Raw genomic sequence first — 22,101 nt, forward strand, 5'->3', positions numbered from 1 at the left:
GTAATTCTATTGTGGCATGTCAGAGGGCGTTTTCCCTCTATCTAATGTACAATATTCTTTCAACCCCCCATCTGGGGTTAGACCTGCATAAATACTGGGCATATAGCCTTCAATAAAGTGCATTCTGTTTTAACCTTCAATGTGGAGCCTGGTCTCATGTTTGAGGGGGGAATTAGCTGGGTTGTGAGTTGCTGATCCCATATTCAGGACATCTTTCATCTGGTATTAACCCTTGGTATCCGGGTTATACCGTAACAACATTCATTGTCGGTTCAATCTAAATCATATCAGAATAGCAGACACACTATGCGCTCAAAGGCGACCTCCTGCTTGCGTACTGCTTTGATTGAACAAAGTCAGCTGATTTCTTGCTAGTTCCCTATTTCTAAATTCACCTGCATCAAAGTTCATGCAGCATTCACTTAATCAGTGAGTATGAGTGACACTTATAGACCGTTATAGAACGGTCACACTATTCATCTTTATCAGACATAAGAAATGGAAAAGCTACTCCTCATTACTGAGGTACAAATACTAAAATGTGTAAAGTGTATCTCACTCATAAATACTATGATTGGAAAAAGTTGCTTCCCAGCGTATAGGCTATTGCAGTAAATACTATTCAACTATAATCTCCCATCAGTGCTTGTGTACCGAGAGTGTATCAGGTTAATCTATACGTACTAATCTTCTATTTACAGCTCTATTACGCTATGAAGGGATTCCTAAACCACTGCTGATACTAAGTTTCTAATGCGATAAATTGTAACCGCTATCAATGGTTGTTACACCAAGTCACCCAAGAGCTCCCCTAGGCCACGCCCGATGCGTTTCCGTCACTCGTACGTGACTTCGTCAGGGCTAAGGGCCAGCCCAGCATCAATCATTATTACTTATACCCATCCGTTGTCAGGGTAACTAAGTATAGTTTGCGGAAGTGTTAAACCACATAGTCATTTTAGTCTGCAGTTAATACTGCCATCGATCATAGGATGTATCTTTACGTTATATCTGCCTAATGAAAAATTTGAAATCCTTAATTGGGGTGATCTTAATTTTCAAAACCCAGTACTTGTACATGTTACATTCATCTAAGTCACTTTAATATCTATCCCAAAAGTCTCATACAAATAAGGGGCGCTTTTATCCATTTTTTACCTATACTTGTGGGTTTAATCGTATCTTAAGTGTCATAAATGTTTAAAGCGTTATAATGTCCATCATTTGTCACTCAGACACAGGTCAGAATCCCTGTCAACAGGTAAAAGGAACAATTTAGAGGAAGCATTTATAGGAAATGGCCTCGTTCAGGACTTCGGGTGCAGCCGACTGCAGTTTGTGAATCCATCTGCATTCTTTTTGCAGAAGCATTTTAGTAATATCACCCCTTCTTCCTCTAAGTTTTAGTTGCTCAATTGCAAAGAAAAGAATCTCATATTTATGTCCTTGATGTACAGTATTCATATGTTGGGCTATAGGCACACTACGATTCCATTTAATGTCGCCTATATGTTCTAATACTCTAGTACGTAGTTCTCTAGAGGTTTCGCCTACATATATTCGAGGACACTTGCACATAGCCACATAAATCACACGTCGTGATCTGCAGTTTAAGAAGTCAGAAATTGTATATTTTTTATCTGTTTTTGGATGTGTGAAGATTTTTGTAGGGGCCATATTTTTACAGGCCTGACACCGACCACATTTATAGAAACCTTTGGTTTCTTGTAACCAAGTTCTTGTTTTTTCTTGTGAATAGTGGCTGTTAGTCAAGATATCTTTCAGATTATTTGATCTTCTATGGGTTATCACTGGCTTCTCAGTAATCACCTCTAAGAGATCTTCATCTTCCTAGAGCACATGCCAGTGTCTCTGGAAGATATTCCCAATGGTGGTGTTTTTATCATCAAAAGTGCCTATTATTCTCATAGGTTGTAATTCTGCTGTCGATATATTTTTCGTTGTATGTTGATTAATCAACAAAGATGATCTATCTAGAGATTTCGCTCTCTGATAAGCTTTTTTTAGGCATCTACCTGGATAGCCCCTTTCTTTGAATCTTCGCCTTAGTTCACTTGCCTCAGATTCAAAGTCTGCCTCTGTGCTGCAATTACTTCTTGCTCGTAGGTATTGTCCATATGGGATGTCCATCTTTTGACTTTAAGGGTGAAAGCTATCCCACTGTAGGAGACTATTAGTAGATGCTTCTTTTCTATAAAGCTTTGTATTTAAAGACCCATTTTGTTCCTTTCTTATTTCTAAATCTAAAAAGGAGATGCATGTTTCATCTAGTGTAGAAGTATATTTCATCCCATAAGGATTATCATTTAGCCACAGCATGAAATTCTCGAAATCATCTCTTGTTCCCGTCCATAAAATAAGTACATCATCGATGTACCGAATGTCATGTCGGGGCACAGCATGTGCCCATTGCTGTCCCCTTTTTTTGCAAATAAAAAACGTGTATTAAACAAAAAATAATTATGTTTTAGTACAATGTCTAATAAATCGATGATGAATTCATTTTCTGCATTGCCTTTTGGATTAACTGATTTTTGAAAATATAGAACTGATTCCCTGCCTAAGACGTGCAAAATATTTGAGTATAGACTTTCGACGTCAATGCTGACTAGTACGGTATCTTTCTTTACTATGATGTCAGCCAAGAATTTTAAGACATCCTTTGTATCTTGTACATATGATGTTAGAGTATACACAAAGTTCCTTAGTTTTTTATCAATAAAAATGCTTATGTTTTCTGTAAGGCAACCATTCCCAGAGACTATGGGTCGACCTGAGGGTTCTTTCATATTTTTATGGATTTTGGGTCATGTTACACATAAATTGGTATTCTGCTTTAGTTATTAGTCTTTCACCAAAGTCTCTGTCTAAGATAGATTTCAATTCCTTGGTAAATATTTCTGTTGGATCTAATTTGAGGACTCTATCATTTTCTATGTTATCCAGAATGTCTGCGCACATTTTAACATATTGTGTATTGCTCATTATTACCATGTTGCCACCCTTGTCTGCATATTTAATGGTTATTTCTGTGTTATTCTGCAGATCTGTCTTGGCTTTTCTCTCTTTAAAGCTTAAATTATTTTTAGTTTTAGTTCTATTTGTGAGTCCTTCTAGTTCTGTAGTAACCAAGGAAACAAATTTTTCAATAGACGGGTATTTTGAATTTGCTGGCATGAAGTTACTTTTTGGTTTGACTATACTACCTTTCATGGTATCTGCTGTATTGTCATTTTCATTTAATAATCTTAGCATTAAATTAACCATTTCATGGTCTTCTTCTTCGATACCCATGTCATTTAGACAGTTAATGTTTGAGGTCTTATGAAATTTGTGTAATGCCAATTTTCTGGCAAAAAGGTGAGTATCTTTAATCCAATTGAAGGAATCATGATGGGGAGTAGGTATGAAAGTTAATCCTTTAGATAAAAGGGTATAATGTTCCTTTTTTTAAGGCAATGTCTGTTAGATTAATGACCTGTAAGTCATCTTTTTAAATTATTTTTGTTTGTTTGGTGGTTTTGATTTGTTTTGCTGTCTTGTTCTTATTGTTCTCTTTGGGGGGAACAGATCTTTCTCTAAAAAAAAACTCGTTATTGAGGGTTCTGTAGAGGCAGTGATTGGGTTTACTGCAGATATTTGTACCACTTCCTCATCTGAGGGTTCAGAGTCTGTAGAGGAATTATCAGAGGTTGTGATTTTGTTATTCTTTGGGTCATGTGTGTATCTAAAGTTTCTATGTTTTTTTATTTACTTTATATATGTTGCCTTTTTGGTGATCAGACCAGTCTCTTTGTAGTTTTCTATTTTTAGCTTCAATTAATTATTCTTTCAATTTATCAATATGAAACTTCAGTTTTAAGGCTAATGCTTCAAAATCTTTGTGTCAGGGTGCCAGGAATCAGACTGAGACGAGAAGTGCAAAAATAATCACACCTTTATTAATAGCAAAAAATAATAAAAGGTCCACAAGTCAAATAACAAGCCAGGAATCAAAACCAGAGCTGGTAGTCAGACGAGCCGAGTCAGGAGCCAAAGCGAATAGTCAGACGAGCCGGAATCAGGAACAAGGAAAACAGCAGAGTCAGGAACAAGCCAGGGATCAGGAACCAGGAAGGACGTCAGGCAGCCAGGTAATACACAGGAACTCTCACAAACAGGTCTCAGACAACGCAAAGGCAAAGCATACTGAACAGAGGCCCTTTAAATAATAAGTGATGACATCACAATTCTGAGACTGCATCCTGTCTCACATGGATGATGCACAGCAGTTTGGCCATAAAAGGAAGTGCAGGAATTGAGCAGCATCCCCCACAATGCACCAAGTCAGGAAGAGAGGTGAGTAAAATGGCTGCCAGCAGCACATGGCAAACAAAACAGGGAAAAAACCCTGACACTTTGTGAGTGGTAAATTTGTTAGTTTGAACTTTGGCCTCATCTATTAGATGAGTTAATTGTTCATATTGTTTTCTCTCATATTCTAAGGTAAGCTTCATAAGATCTAAAGAGCACTGTGTAAGTATTTCCTGCCATCTTAGTACAAAGTTTTCATCTGAGATGTGGAAGGAGGGTGTTATTTGAATTGGTAGTCCCCTGGGGATAAGTTTGTTTTTAACATAACTTTCTAGACTGAAAACCTCCCAAAAGGATTTCACTTGCTTTTTTCATTATTTTCGCTATACTTTTAAAAGCCTCTTCAATGTTAGTGGCTTGTGGGCATACATTCCCACATTTAGGGTAAATATTCTCTCAGCTTCTTGTTTCCATTTATCTAAATCTATTGTAGAGGATAAGTAGCCTGCCATTGCTACCAGTACTCTACACCAATCAATACCCAAATCCGTAGGTGTGAATTGAATCACTGTAATTATAGGGAGATTAGGGGAAAAAATCAGTGTTGAATTAGACACTACCTTATCAAATATATATTGAAGTTAAAAATAAACACTTTATTAAACAAATATGCAATAGACAGGACAAAAATTATAACACCAATATCCTTATTGGTGTTAGAATTTTTGTCCTGTCTATTGCATATTTGTTTATTATACAGACTAATCCTAAAGCCTGTTCACACGGGCCAATTTTTGCAGTACAGCGGTTCCACCCCTTGCTCTCTCTCTCCCCCTCTCTTTTGCGCTCTCTCTCCCTCTCTTTTGCGCTATCGCTCCACCTCTCTTTTGCTCTCTCCCCCTCTCTTTTGCTCTCTCTCCCTCTCTTTTGTGCTCTCTCCCCCTCTCTTTTGCGCTCTCTCTCGCTCCACCTATCTTTTGCTCTCTCTCTCCCCCCTCTCTTTTGCTCCCTCTCTCCCCCTCTATTTTGCTTTTGCTCTCTCCCCCTCTCTTTTGCTCTCTCTCCCCTCTCTTTTGCACTCTCTCTCCCCCTCTCTTTTACGCTCTCTCTCTCCCCCTCTCTTTTGCGTTCTCTCTTTTATGCTCTCTGTCTCCCCCCCTCTTTTGCACGCTCTCTCTCCCCCTCTCTTTTTCTCTCTCTCCCCCTCTCTATTGCCCTCTCTCCCCCTCTCTTTTTCTCTCTCTCCTCCCTCTCTTTTTCTATCTCTCCTCCCTCTCTTTTTCTCTCTCCCCCCCCCCTCTCTTTTTCTCTCTCTTCCCCCCGGCACACCCATGTTCCCGCCCGGCCATGCCCACTTTCACAGCAACAGCATGTCAGGTAAGGCCAGGTGTGTTTGTCCTCGTGCTGTCTCTACTGCGCATGACAGCTTCGGACAAACACACTTGGCCTTTTATATAATAGAATGAGTATTTTTAGCTTCCACCCCCCTTAATTATAAATACTCCAAATTAGGTGTCAAAAGATAAAACCATAAGGGCCATGTGGACTAGGGGAGGGGTGATATTAGATTATATAGGTAAACAGTAGCATGTATAAATAGGTTAACTATATATCACATTCATTGTCGGTTCAATCTAAATCATATCAGAATAGCAGACACACTATGCGCTCAAAGGCAACCTCCTGCCTGCGTACTGCTTTGATTGAACAAAGTCAGCCGATTTCTTGCTAGTTCCCTATTTCTAAATTCACATGCACGTGCAGAGAAAAATGTTAACGCTAAAACAGTGATAACTTTTTACTAGAAGCATTCTTGCCAATACATCTATATTGCAATTCGGTTTCTATTCAAAGATATAATTCTATTATGTGTATTTAAATTATGACTGGAATGTCCCTTTAACTGGAACACAGGTGAAATAATCCGCTGATCAGTAACCATGGTAACTAACCTGCTCTCACATTTCATCTGATTCTTTCACCTGTGTACTAGTTAAGATGTCATGAATAACTGGAGTTGGGAAACGCAGCCCTAGGGAGTTTCAGACAATAATGTTTTACAGCAAAAGAAATCAAAATAAATAATGAATGTATGTTGTTTCATTTTAATTGAGTCATTCATTTATGGCAAATAAAATGTTGTGTTTAACCCCTTGAGTGCTAACGACGGCTTTGAGCCGTTGCAGAGTTTCCCACTCTGGTGCTAACGACGGATCAGATCCGTCATGAGCACTCTCCCACCTTGAGGGAGATCTGGGGGCTCCCACCCGCTCCTACCCCGGCGATTGGGCCTGCATAGTGACAGGCATCGCCGGGGCTTCACATTATGCGCGGTGACGTGATGATGTCATCGCGCAACTTTATTTAACATTCACAATGTTAAGTATAGGAGCAGGGGGGCATGCTGCTTAGAAGCCTGTATCTCAGACATCTAAACAGCTACAGACCCACAAGACCCACCGTTGGAAAGGTAATCGCCTAAACTTCCCAACAGTGTAAGTCTTGGGGATCTGGAAAAAAAAACGTAAAACAGCTTAGCACCCAGGTGAGAAAGTGCTTAGCACTCAAAGGGTCTTTTAAAAGGACATGAAACCAAAAAAAAATTATTTTCATGATTCAGATGCTGTTTTAAAACAACTTTCTAATTTACTTCTACTATCAATTTTGTGTCTCTGTCTTGGTATCTTTTTGCTGAAAAGTGGGAGGTAAGCTCAGGAGCGTGCACGTTATGGCAGCAGTTTTGCAAGAATGTTATCCTTTTAAAAGAACACTAGATGGCAGCACTGTTTCCTGTCATGTAGTGCACCAGATGCCTACCTAGGTATCTCTTCAACACAGAATATTATGGAAACTAAGCAAATTTGATATTAGAAGTAAATTGGAAACTTTTAAAAAATTGTATGCTGTGTGTGACTCGCAATTTTTTTTTTTTTGGGGGGGTGGTTTATATTATTATTATTATCATTTATTTGTATAGCGCCTCCAAATTCCGTAGCGCTGGGTACATTGATAGGGGTATACAATGACTATCACTTTGTAAGCTCTCTAGCTCGATAATAAGCTTTAAAGGAGTGAATGCGTTTAGACTGACCTGCTCTGCTTTCTGTAGGGTCTGCTGAAGCATGGTGTATCTCCCTCCAAGCTCGCCCACCAGAATCTTATGTTTGCTCAGAAGGCGAAGGACGCTGCTCAGATCTTTGCCGTAACTTTGCGGGGTAGACAAGATCTGCATCTTTTCCCGTATCCAACCCTCAGCCTCTTCTACTTCCTGTAGGAAGCACCAGAGACGACGAGATTCCTCCAGCTCTTCTCGGCGCTTCTCTGCCATTTGGTGCAGACCCTCCAAGCAACGCTTAACATGTTCCACCCGATTCTGGATAATTTGTGGGTCACAGGGTTGATAATCTGAGAAGCAATTTTAGGTATTAGAGCGTGTGGGTATTCACCAATACATCGTTTTACGCAAATCCGCAAGCTACAATCTGACTTCTGGAAGTTTTCTACAATTATACACAACAGCAAAAGTAGTAGTGACATTTATACACAAGGCGGAAAGCTTGGCTTTGCAATGTTTACCCTTTAGATGACATTGAAGTCATCTATCATTTCCCAATCCTAACACAAGCCTTAAAGAAACACTGAATGAGTTCCAAATTACTTTTTATACTTGCTGCAGTATTAAATGTATGGTAAAGTGTTCCTTTAAGATTATTTTTTTATTTGAAATAGCTGGTTTTGCTCATTAAAGCCCATCCCCTATTGTTTCCAAGGAAATGCCCTTTTAATTGGGCTAAGTTAGCAGGAAGCGCAAGACCTCAAGTTATATTTTTCTACATAAACAAAGCCTAATAGTTAGGTATTGAACTGTTAATTTTGGGTGGGGGGGGTGTTCAATGTATGTATGTGTTTATATGTGTATATACAGTATGCGTATTATACAGTATGTGTATGTATGTGTTTATATGTGTATACATGTGGATTTATGTGTTTATATGTGTATACATGTGTATTTATATGTGTATGTATGTGTATTTATTTGTATTTATGTGTTTATATGTGTATATATGTGTATACGTGTGGATGTATGTGTTTATATGAGTATATATGTGTACACATGTGTATTTATATGTTTATGTGTGTATTTATGTGTATACATGTGTATGCATGTGTTTATAAGTGTATATATGTGTATTAATTTGTATTTATGTGTTTATATGTGTATATATGTGTATAAATGTGTATTTATGTGTATTTATATGTGTATATATGTATATACATGTGTATTTATGTATTTATAAGTGTATATGTGTATACATGTGTATTTATGTGTTTATATGTGTATATATATGTGTATACATGTGTATTTATGTGTTTATATGTGTATATATGTGTATACATGTGTATTTATGTGTTTATATCTGTATATATGTGTATTCATGTGTATTTATGTTTTTATAAGTGTATATATGTGAATACATGTGTATTTATGTGTATATATGTGTATACATGTGTATTTATGTGTATTTATATGTGTATATATGTGTATTCATGTGCATTTATGTTTTTATAAGTGTATATATGTGTATACATGTGTATTTATGTGTTTATAAGTGTATATATGTGTATACGTGTATACATGTGTATTTATGTGTTTATAAGTGTATATATGTGTATACATGTGTATTTATGTGTTTATATGTGTATATATGTGTATTTATGTTTTATAAGTGTATATATGTATATACATGTGTATTTATGTGTTTATAAGTGTATATATGTGTATACATGTGTATTTATGTGTTTATATGTGTATTCATGTGTATTTATGTTTTATATGTGTATACATGTGTATTTATGTGTTTATAAGTGTATATATGTGTATTCATGTGTATTTATGTGAAAGCTCAAAATTTCAAGACCTAAGCTACTAGCCAGGACAAAATGTTACTTGCCACTTCTAATTCCACCCACATCTCACCCACTACTTCTTTTATACCATACTACATTAAATAATGCAACATACAGTAATAAATCTCTCTCTCCTCTCTCTCATTTTACCCTCTCCCTTCTCTCTCAGGCCATATCTTCTCTTTACACTCTTTTTTTCCCCTCTCTCATGTCTGTTCACTCCACTCTCTCTTAACTCTACCTTCATCTCAACTTTCACATTTCCTATCCAGTCTTTCTCTCTCTCTCTCTGCCCCGTTTACCCTCTTAGAAGTAACAGTCTAAGCACTAATGGGGTCCCCACAGCCATAGAGGTATAACATATCCTTGCCTTTTCAAGGCTATAATATCCCTTTAGATCAGGGATGGGAAACCTTGGCCCTCTAGATGTTTCAGGACTACATTTCCCATGATGCTCAACTGGACTTCAGAGTGCCTAAGCATCATGGGTAATGTAGATCTGAAACATCAGGAGTGCCAAGGTTCCCCATCCCTGCTTTAGATAATAGTGTGTTTGTCAGTGCTGCAATAGGCATGTACATTCTGCAAATACAATGTGCCACCTATGCTACTTACAACAAGCCACCAGACTTCAGACTCAACATTCACTAACTAACTTTCACTTGCCACCATTAAATTTCCAATCGCCAATGGCTAGTGGGCAAGTGGAAATTTTGAGACCTGTTTATATGTTTGCATGTATATATTTGTGTATTCATGTGTATTTATGTGTTTACATGTGTAGATATGTGTATGTATGTATTCATGTGTATTTATGTATTCATGTGTATTTGTGTGTTCATGTGTATTTGTGTGTATTCATGTGTATTTATGTGTTTACATGTGTATATATGTGTATTAATGTGTTTACATGTTTATATATGAGTATTCATGTGTATTTATGTGTTTACATGTGTATATATGTGTATTTATGTGTTTACATGTGTATATATGTGTATTCATGTGAATATATGTGTATGCATGTGTATATATGTATATTCATGTGTATTTATGTGTTTACATGTGTATATATGTGTATTCATGTGTATTTATGTGTTTACATGTGTATATATGTGTATTCATGTGTATTTATGTGTTTACATGTGTATTTATGTGCATTTGTGTGTATTTATGTGTATTTATGTGTTTACATGTGTATATATGTGTATTCATGTGTATTTATATATTTATGTGTATTTGTGTGTATACATGTGTTTATATGTGTATTTATGTGAATATATGTGTATTCATGTGAATATATGTGTTTACATGTGTATTTATGTGTTTACATGTGTATATATGTGTATTCATGTGTATTTATGTTGGAAAAATGTCACACACAGACTTGCTCAACACAGGGTTGCCACAAACCTTCAATTTGATAAAATGGCAATATCTGCCAAGCGCAATAAAAGTGAAGCGCAATAAAAAGATGTATGCCTGTATATGGAGTAGCACTTTTCAACATCAGTATTAAGTTTTGGTTTACAAACAGATATAAGATAAGGAAGCAAGTTTGTGTACATAAACGTGATAACATAATGAGATCTGATATTACCTGAAAGCTCAACCCATTCAATAGGTTGTGGTTTAAAAGTACAAAACCAGCTACTTCATATACACAAATAAACCTGAAAATGCAATTTCTCATACATTTTATACTCTGCTGCTTTTTTAGTCATTGAAAATACATTAAGGGAAAAACAATTTTACAGTATACTGTCCCTTTTAAGGGGACAGTCAAGTCCAAAATAAACTTTCATGATTCAGATAGAGCATGTCATTTTAAACAACTTTCCAATTTACTTTTATCACCAATTTTGCTTTGTTCTCTTGGTATTCTTAGTTAAAAGCTAAACCTAGGTAGGCTCATATGCTAATTTCTTAGACCTTGAAGGCCGCCTAGTATCTAATTGCATTTTTACCGTTTTTCACAATTAGAGGGCATTAGTTCATGTGTGTCATAAAGATAACATTGAGCTCACGCACGTGAAGTTACCTAGAAGTCAGCACTGATTGGCTAAAATGGAAGTCTGTCAAAAGAACTGAAATAAGGGGGCAGTTTGCAGAAGCTTAGATACAAGGGAAACACAGAGGTAAAACCTGTATTATTATTATTATTATTATTACTGTGTTGGTTATACAAAACTGAGGAATGGGTAATAAAGGGATTATCTATCTTTTTAAACACAAACATTCTGGTGTTGACTGTCCCTTTAAAGGACATAGGCCTCTATTTAACAAAGGTTTGTCGGACCTGATCCGTCAGTGCGGATCAGGTCCGACAGACCTCGCTGAATGCGGAGAGCAACACGCTCTCCGTATTCAGCATTGCACCAGCAGCTCAGGGGGGTGTCAATCAACCCGATCGTACTTGATCGGGTTGAATTGCGGCAATGTCTGTCCGCCTGCTCAGAGCAGGCGGACAGGTTATGGAGCAGCGGTCTTTAGACCGCTGCTTCATAACTGGTGTTTCTGGTGAGCCTGCAAACATGGGCCCTCAAGCTCCATCCGTAGCTTGATAAATGGGCCACATAATCTAAAGTGTAAAGTAATATAAAATACAAAGCACAAGGGGGCGGAGTCTGGCCACCATCCGAGATGGCTGCTGATTAATAGAGCTCTGTAGTCCCTTGTGTAGTATCGCTTAAAAACTAACTGACCCATCATCATTTTAAGCCATCACCAGTGCAAATATTGATCCCATAGCCCTTGGGAGTCAAGAACTGTCACTTTTGGAAGGAGGGGGTGAGTTTTGCCCCTTGCCTACTCAAGAGAAAACGGACCCGCCTAACGAGCACCGGACCTGACCGTGGAGCAGGCAGCTACACAGACCCCAAGTGCTAGTATATGAAGAGAGCACCACGGACTCTGTTGCAGGGGAAATACCTGCTCTGGATCCCTGAAGTGACACCGGGGCATCAGCGGGTGAGCCGCGCGGATCCTCCTCCACTGGCGGTGATAAGGCCGCGACCACGTGGTCTCAGAAACATACACCAGGAGGGCACCACGGACACTACTGCGGGACAAAAACCTACCCGTGACCCCTGAAGTGACACCGGGTTATCAACGGGTGAGCCGCGAAAATCCTCCTCCATTAGCGGTGATAAGGCCGCGATCACGTGACCTCAGGAACATAGCGGAGCAAGTGGCCTATGTACCGCTGACACTCAGAACCCACAGCACACCGGAATCATCAGCCTGTGGAGGGATCTTGCGGCCTAGAGAGGTGACAGTTAGCGGAGTGGAGGTGAGTCTGGCCTTGGGCCTGTGTGTTGCTAGCTAGAAGTGGGTTGCAGTCGCATCCCTGCCCTGCCATATAAACTTGAAAACTGGGACACGAAAGTAAATAAGGGCAAACAATAAGACTTATTGGCACCAGAAACAGAGATATTTATTGCCCCACACGAATAGACACACAGGGAAGTCCATAAAAAGAAACAGTGGTGAAAAGGAGAATAGGCTATATATGAACCCCACACACTAATACAATTAATCGAGCAAGCTCACAGACACTCTGCACGTAGAAGATAACCCCAGATAAACAAATTCCTGCAGCTACATCTAAACCCTGTGCAAGATAAGGTATTTACTTTATGGCCATAGGAGTTTCTGTACATGAAAACTGAGACTTAACACCTGCAATGTCTAGCAAAAGAAACACTAAACCTCCCAAAAGCTCACAGCCTTCTATAATGGAGAACTACCTGATACCAGCTGACCCTGCTCAATCCTCTAATAAATCTGCCCAGGACCCACAAGGCCCATCTACAGCGGCTCAGACCCACGAGCACAGACCCAGCATGAATCCACACAGTTATCTCACAAAGGATGACATCTCTCACTTATCCTCCAAAGAGGATATTAAAAATGCCATGCAGGATTTTAAAAGCATGTTTGGGGAACTCAAAAGGGACATGGGGGCCTTAAATCACCGAGTTATACAGGTGGAAGAAAAACAGGAATCACTTAACTCGGATGTGCAGCACCAAGCTAGTCTTCTGCAAGCACAAGAAGGAACGGTTCAGACTCTTATGGACCGTATAGAAGACTTAGAAAACCGGAGCAGGAGGAGCAATTTGCGTCTCCGTGGAGTGCCAGAAAGGGTTGATCCCCCAGAACTTCAACAATACATTCAAGATTTTATCAGGCACTTGAAAAACAATTCCACGGCACAGGATATACAAATAGAGCGAGCACACAGGGGCCTTGCGCCCAAAGCCGCCAAATAGGGCCCCTCCCAGGGACATAATAATAAAATTTTTATCATTCCGGGACAAAGAAGAAGTACTCAAACTGGCAAGAACAAGGCACCCAATCACCTTCAGAGGTACGGAAGTTCAAGTGTACTCGGACTTATGTCCCACAACATTACAGAAGCGGAGAGACATGAGATATATTACCTCAGTGTTGAAGGATAAAAAGATCACATACAGATGGGGGTTCCCCACTTGTCTTATTGCTACAAAAAATAATGTCTCATACACCCTCAGATGTCCGGAAGACCTTCCTGGCTTTAGCCAGGCCTTGGGCCTGGTTATTGCACCCCCACGCCACGAGGAATCTGCACGCAGAGCTCCTGTCGACATGGACAATGGAGATGCCCAGCAACACCACGGGTGAAATAAAAAGATTAAAAAAAAAACTCCAGAACTTGCGTTCTATCTTTCTCTCTTCCTTTTCTAGGATGCTCCTGTCGGACTTGTAAAAGCATTGATACCTGTTGGACTTATGTCTAATTCCTTATGCTCTTCTGAAGAACTTTCAGGTCGTATTTAACAAGTTATTTTAATACTGTTTGAATTACTTGTATGTTATGTTTTTTTAAAAAAAAATATGTCCATATATGATGCCGCCTTACTTTAATAGCTGTAACTATTATACTGAGATAGTGTTCCTACATGCTCTCTGTTTGCTCTCCCCCGCATACACCTTCAAATTATTTACCTTTATCTCAATTTTCACTGATACAAGGTTGATGCACAAACATGCTTATATAAGGAGATAGGGGACTTAATGACACACGAAAGGTTAACTCTAGACCAATAGAATTGTATAACCCTGACAGACAGCCTGAAGAGGATTGGGCTAACAACTACCTAAATCCTCTGATACTGGGAACAGCAAAATGCACTGAAGTTGGCTATTACCAGGTGCCTAACAACACATAGTGGCTAATATATCATGATGCATCGACCTAACCATCACTTCAACAAAATGAATGTAAGAGATAACTTAGAACTACCTAACCGCAGGATGGAACGGCAATGTAAATCATGTAGGGTTCTTAATACTACTGTTTAATCTTCTTGTGTTGTTATTAATATGCTCACAGACAGAACCGCCTTAGCCTGATGGAAGTAGCTATCATATTGTTGTAGCATTCCTGCATACCTTCATTTGCCCGACTACAGCTACTTAAATCCCCCAATATAGGGAACAGCAAAATGAACAGGAGTTGGTTCTCATTGATTACTCACAACACATAGTACCCGATAGGCTATACTGCATTAACCGCCCTACACTTTTTCTTCTCATAACCAACACACTAACAGACCGACTGTAAGGGACAATCCAGATGCTAACTAATAATGAGATAAGACGGCAGCACAGTTATGTAGGATTCTTCTACAGATAACATCATTGCTCACAGCATAGGGAGAGCACTTTAATAACCTTACTTAGAAACTAAGGGTCAGTTAGGTTTCTACAAATTCTGTTAAATGTTTATATTTCCATGCGATACACACAGGGACAACTACCCCTGAGATATTAAAGTAGTTGTTGTAGTATTTATTTACGGTTGAGCTGTTATTGACTGTTTCTGTTGCTCTCAAATTTGTTGTACAGTTCACAATAGGCAATACTCAATAATTGTTGTTCTTGTCTTGCTTGGCAAGACCTTCCTCTTTTTCTCTCTTCTAACCTTTCCTGCTCTATCTTTTGCCCCCCTTTTTTTTTTTTTTTTTTTTTTTCTCTTCCCCTCTACCTTCCCCCACCTCCCTCTGCACCTGCTCCACCCGACCTATAATAGGGCTCCAGGGGGATCATGGCGAATCGAAGCACTAGATGTAAATTACATCCGATAGAACTCCTAACAATTAACGCAAAAGGACTAAATAGCCCCTCCAAACGTGCTATAGTGTTAAGAGACTTATATAGAATGGGCGGGGACATAATTTTCATACAAGAAACGCACTTTGTAGTTGCACACGAACCTAAATGGTACAGCCGACAATACCCCCTGGCCTTTTTTGCATCGGCCTCTAAAAAAAAAATGGAGTTGGGATCCTCTTCGGTGCAGGAGTACCCTTTCAACTTACAAAGAGTTACAGTGACCCCGAGGGTAGATTCTTAGTACTCACGGGCACCATACACAGCAGGCCCATAACACTGGCCAACATATATTGCCCGAACACCTCTCAGCACCTCTTTCTTCAGAAGGTCACTAGAAAAGTCCTTGAAATGCAAATGGGAATTCTGTACCTAGGAGGAGATTTTAATGCACCTCTTAGCCCCATCCTTGATACCCTCCAATGGCCTCTCCAGTGCCCCGCACAAAACACTTAAGCGGATGTCCGCCTCATTGGCAGACCTGGGGATTCATGACATCTGGCGTACACACCATCCAACAGACAAAAACTTCACTTTCTACTCCCACCCCCACCGTAAATACTCCAGGATAGATTATTTATTCACGGACTCCATAGGTTTAACCATCACTAAAACTAGCAAAATATCTTCTATCACATGGTCTGATCATGCCCCAGTGGGTTGTTCCATTCAATGGCCTAACACGCCAATCACTCCCTTTGTGTGTGAGACTCGACGATACGCTCCTAGATGACCCTGTATTTGGCGCGGACATTAGAAAGTCCCTGATTGAATTCTTTCCGCTTAAAACGCAAAACGAAGAAATAGATGGTCCCATTATATGGGAAGCGCATAAGTGCACCATGAGAGGCCTTCTGATAGAGCGTAAAGCGAGACTTAAAAAATGCGGAGAGAGCGATATGATAGTCTCTTGAAGCAAGTGGAAGACTTAGAACAATATCATAAACAGTTCCCCCACATGACGAAAACGGGAATAACGCGTCTAAGTGCAGTCAGAAAAGGATCTACTGCAGTTCTTACCAAGAGGATTATCAAAGGCAAGCCCTTCAGCTGAGACAGCTGTACTACGAACAAGGCGATAAACCTGGGAGATTGCTCGCCAGGGCAATAGCCAGGAAAAGAGTAAAGACCTACGTCCACCACATAGTAGATGCGGATGGAAGTACCCGGGTAGATGCAGACTCTATCGCTGCAGGCTTCAGGAGATACTACGAATCTCTATACAACCTGGACAACCTTGCGGGGGAAGGGGAGGCCCTCCCCACACACCTGCGAGAAGATGAGGGCATTCGTGACTACCTTCGGGCCACTGACCTCCCAGTGACCTCGGAGGAAGATAGGAGGCACCTGAGCTTCAATAACAACAGAGGAGGTTCAGAAAGCTATCAAAGACCTTCCATCGGGCAAAAGCCCTGGACCCGATGGATTTGGTCTGAAATACTACAAACTCTACTCTGATATCCTTGTCCCGGAAATGACAAACATGTTTGCCTCCCTATCGGAGTCTCCTGGGCTCCCGGGCTCAATGTTAGCAGCGTATATTGCAGTAATAACCCAAGCCTGGGAAGGACCCCTGATAGGTCTGAAAATTTCAGGCCTATTTCTCTCCTCAATTCTGACGTGAAAATCTTGGCGAAAGTTATGGCTACACTTTGAATAGACTCCTCCCTGAGCTAATCTCGCTGATCTAGGTAGGCTTTTGTACCTGCCCGAGAGCTAGGGACAACACCCTCAAACTGCAACAATTAATAACATAACGCCCATGATACATAACCTGGCCACTTACCCGGTCACAACTGACCGGAAAAAGCGTTAGATCGGGGTTAGCTGGCAGGTTTATCCAACTGCACGCTGGGCAGATTCGGTTTCGGACCTGGTTTTTATTAATGTTGTCTATGTCCCCCTTTACTCGACCACCCGAACGCGCGTGTAAGAGTGATGGCGACCTAGTCGGAGTCAGTTTTTGATCAAGATTGGGACAAGACAGGGTTGTCACCTGTTCGTCCCCCGCTCCTGTTTCGTCCTCGCGATTGAGGGTCCCTTGCAAATAAGATTAGGGCCAACTCGGCAAGTAAGGGGGGCTTGAGCGTGGGCGCCATTGAACATAAACTCTCAATGTAAGCTGACGATGTCTTGCTAACATTAGCGGATTCGGCCACATCTTTAGACGCGGCCCTAGCGAGACTTTAGGGAATATGGAATCAGGTAGAACTTTCGCCTCTACCTCCTGAAATCTGAAATCTTAAACGTCACTGAACCCCCCGGACAAATTTGCTATGTCAACTGCAATCTGCCCCATAAGAGTTGCAACACACAACATCAAAATACTTAGGTGTTATTGTCACACCCAGTTACCCCCGGAAATCATTGACCTCAATTATAAAAAAATCTGCGACGACATCCTTAGGGGACCTATCCAACTGGAAAAAAAAAATCAATATCTGGGTTAGGAAGAATAGGAAGTGGTCTAAATGAACGCACTACCTAGAATTCTTATATTATGGCAGACCACCCTGCGGGTCTCGCATCCCACTATCTTCAACGCATGCAATCAGGTATTGAAAATTATATTTGGAACGGAACCAGGCCCAGGGTTCGAAAAGTCCGCAATATATATGCCAAAGGAGAGAGGCGGACTGGGAGTTCCGCTCTTAAGAGAGTACCAAAGAGCAATATTCCCTTCAGAGGATAGTGGAGTGGTCTCGTAACTCCCACGATAAACTATGGATACAAATTGACAATGATATCTCACTGCGTGGCAACACTGGAGCCTTGGCCTGGATATCTGCTCGGAACCGCCCAGTCTCGCTCTCTTTATATCCAATGATTAACGACACCCTGAAGTGTGGGACAGGGTCCTAGACGAAGGGCACCTTTGTGTCCACTCGTATATCACCAAACACCCCTGTTCGGGATAATCCTGACTTGGGAATGGAGCTTTCCAAGACGCGCTGTAGGGACAGCTTATACTCTAGCTGGAACTGCTTATTCTAATGTCCTCTTGAATAATAAGCTCATAACACATGAGGAGCTAGCAGAGTGGGACCAAGTGATCTTTGCGTCCTGGTACAGGATGGCACAGATCACGCATTTTTTTAACACCTGTAAAGACCGAGATGCGCTAACCAGACGCAGAACACTCTATGAAACACTGTGTACTATGCAGCAGACACCGACTCACTTAATCTCTCACCCTCTATCAGCTCCTGCTGAATAAGGGGGGGTACCGCCTCCCGTCATATGCTTCCTTATGGCAAGCGGAGTTGGGGGTGGATATTTCCACTGAGGAGTGGCTGAAGATCTTTAAAAAGATCAAGAAGGCCTCTGTTTCAGCGAGAACGCTGGAGATGCACTATAAGCTACTTAGCAGGTGGTACCTAACACCTCAACGATTGCGGAAGATTTACCCTAACACAGACGGAAGGTGCTGGAGAGGCTGCGGAGAGGAGGGATCTCTTCTTCACATATGGTGGCACTGCCCCACCGAATAAGGCCATTTTGGGAGGAGGTGCTGGGAGAAATGAGCAAAAATTCTCGGACTCATCATACCCCCCAAACCTACATACCTGATCTCCACGAAATTACCTAAAGTCGTGGGTTGTGGATAAGCAACATACTCTTCCTTATCAATGTTGGGAGGGCGCGAAGGGCTCATTCCGGGCACACTGGAAGTCTCCTCAAGTCCCGACTGTGCAGGAATGGAAACCACAAAGTGGGAGACCGTGCTCAAGCTAGAGCGATACCACTTCCTTTAAAAGGAAAGCTCGCCACCCACGAGAATGATGACATTACATGGGAGAGTAAAAAACTGATGACGCCCCCTTCATACAACCCTGACACAATCAGCCAAATAGAGAAAAGAGGATAGGGAAACACCTCTGTGTAATTTTCCCCTCCATTCACCTCCCTTCACCTCCCCCCTCTTCCACCCCCTTTTTTTTTTTCTTCTCCTACTACCCATTTCCATCTCTCTAATATGACTTTCCTCACCTACTATAAGAGTCCTGCTGCGACTTTCCCTTTCCTACTAAGAGTTGCTGCTCTTGGTTACTCCTTGCCATGAGCAAAGACGTCAGACCTTGGGATGTCCTCAGCCCGCATGACACAAGCGCGCTGAGAACAAATTTGTTTAAACCTGTCTAAATACTTGATGTCAAATTCCTAAGTTTATGTTTTAGCTGATTACATTATTTATATAATACCATGAGCTGTTTAGCTCATCGAAAACAAGTCAAATCACAACCGCTGTTCCCAAAGTTAAGAAGGCAAGAGACAAAGAGAACTTTCGGACCACTCTATTTACAGTACTTTCTCTCTGATCATTTGTACAAAACTCTTATTGTTGGAACTGTTGAGGGAAAGCCTGTTATCTTGTATTGTACATAAGACCTTGCTTAATGACTTACCAAACAGTGTGTATTGACTAATGTTGATTGTTTCTCTTGTCATTCTTAATAAGCTTGTTTTAAAACTAAAAAAAAAAAATACAAAGCACAAAATGTAAAATGTAACAAAACTCCCCTTGTCATGTTGTGCTATAGTTGCACTGGATTGGTCTCTCCTTTACATATAGAAATGCATAGATGGCCTCTTAGAAAAGTATAGTAAAATTGCCTTTCTAGAATCTTATCAGGGATCTGGCAGTGCCGGAGGATCATTTTAGATCATCTCATCTAAGACGAGAGCTTTAAATCATCAGGCCCTCAGTCTCCTTTTCCCCTCTCTCTTTTTGCTGAATGATCTAAAACCCGTCAGCATGGCGAAAAAAACATCACGCCAACCCTCGCATGGGCAGAACTTACAGAAAGCGAGCTGTAAGCCTACCTCCATGGAAAGAAATGAGGTTCACAATAATGTAAATTCTTACATGGAAGTTTGACAAGGAGCAATATTTTTTTCTGAAGAACTTACATTCAAATAATGCTATTTTCAGCATAATTGACCTTACGTACGTTTCTAGTTTGAAATACATCTCTTTTTCCTTCATTTTAATAAGCGCAATGTGAATTTAAAACAAACTAACCAGCCTGCATTTGACAAGATGGACCTGCAAGACCTACAGATGTAATATTCTTAGATCAATTTAGATCATTTCTAGGAAATTTGATATATGCCCAAACCCATAATGTTATACTTTGTTACACTATTAATTAATTAGATGCTATATTATATATGGAGTGCAAATTAATATTGTTTCAGTTCTGTTTCTTGTCTTATATTTGCAGAAGCCTCTATAATCACATACCACTTATTTCTGTGAATTTCAGCGCAGCTTGGTTCAGCGAATGTACCCGTTCCGCCTGCACAGAGATGTCGGCCTCCAGAAGGCTGTGCTTCTGCAGAAGATCTTCAACTTCTAAAAGGTGCTTACCAAAATCTTTAGATGACATTGTCACCTTGGGGAAACATCAAATAGAAACATGAACTTAAGACAATCAAGTATCACTTCCTACACCCTAAATAATTTGGTATCATAGTCCTAGACATTCTTATATTAAAGCTTATTTGTATATTGTATCACACTCTATATCATTTGGTATCAAAGTCCTTGACATTCTTGTATTAAAGCCTATTTTATTCTTGACTCAAATCATCGCTAATATGGTATCAGATACCCAGGCTAGGGAACCTTATTTTACGGCATGTGCCCAAATTGGTGACAATATTCTAAAAAAAACTCTCTTACGTAATACATAGTATGACACTAGCCGCAGGTAGTATAAAATGCCTATGAAATGTTTTTGCGTGCAACTTTGGGAAAATGTGTATCCCTGCCCTAGACAATCTGGCAATCAAAGAGCAATACAATCCCATATGCAATGTTGCTTTAGAACCCATGAGAACCTCCCAAATTTAGCAAAGATCTCAATAAAAGTATGATATCTCTTTTATAGACACCTCTCTGATGGATGAGTGGAACTCATTCTTATAAACGTTTCTATTAGAGGTGAGCAGTCTATGGTCTTCTCTACTGCTAAAATATCTACATTAGTTTTATACCCCTTTCTGAGCTGTTTGGCCTCTGTTCTGTAGGACTATATCTGAAAGACGGGTGACTCCTTTTCTATAGTGTAACCTCTCCAGAAATGTTTGTGACAACTATCTCATAGTCATGTCCATAATTTCTGTGGGGCCCCTTTATGAGTTCATTACCTGCATCTCATCTATCCAATCTATCATGTAGACCATCTCTTGAAAGATCTTCTGCAGAGCCAAGTTCTTCTCCAGCCTTCCTCTCCTGGCACTCAGCAAGTCCTTCAAGAGGCTCCACTGTCGCAAGATGTTGTCCTTTTGCGCTGAAATCCTACAGATATCATAATATCCCTCAGACTCCATCTCCTGAGCTAAGTCAGCCACTACCTGTATCCTCTCTTCATAGGATGATATATCTGCCTCAATAGCTTCATGCTTCTTCATCGCGGCTTCCACAGCTGGCAGGTCATAACCAAAATTATCCTGCACAAAAAGAAAACCACCACTAGCACATTTAAATACCAAAGTTCTAAACATCTGGTACCGGTATCTTAACAGATTTTCTGCAGCCATGATATATTACCTGTGACACCAGCCGCTGGTTTTCGCTGAGCCATGCCTCCCTCATGGCGGCTTTCTGATCAAAGCGTTGGGACAGAAGCTCTAATTTCTCCTGGCGGATAAGCTCAGTACGCAGAGCCACTTCCCTCTCATGCTCTGCTTTCTCCAACTGCGTCCAAGCCTGGAACACAA

At 40.4% G+C, this 22,101-nt stretch overlaps 1 protein-coding gene across 1 annotated transcript in view; it reads right to left on the reverse strand.

The window, feature by feature from the left end:
• Positions 1–22,101, reverse strand: part of SPTBN4 (spectrin beta, non-erythrocytic 4) — a 338,530-nt gene that overhangs the window by 271,869 nt on the left and 44,560 nt on the right. The window contains exons 11-14 of the mRNA XM_053721767.1: positions 21,932–22,090; positions 21,529–21,831; positions 20,621–20,771; positions 7,406–7,719 (exon numbers count right to left, since the gene is read on the reverse strand). Coding sequence (XP_053577742.1) covers positions 7,406–7,719; positions 20,621–20,771; positions 21,529–21,831; positions 21,932–22,090 — 927 coding nt within the window. The remainder of the gene's footprint in view (positions 1–7,405; positions 7,720–20,620; positions 20,772–21,528; positions 21,832–21,931; positions 22,091–22,101) is intronic.

Source organism: Bombina bombina, chromosome 7, assembly GCF_027579735.1.
Source record: "Bombina bombina isolate aBomBom1 chromosome 7, aBomBom1.pri, whole genome shotgun sequence".
Classification (NCBI taxonomy): Eukaryota; Metazoa; Chordata; class Amphibia; order Anura; family Bombinatoridae; genus Bombina; species Bombina bombina.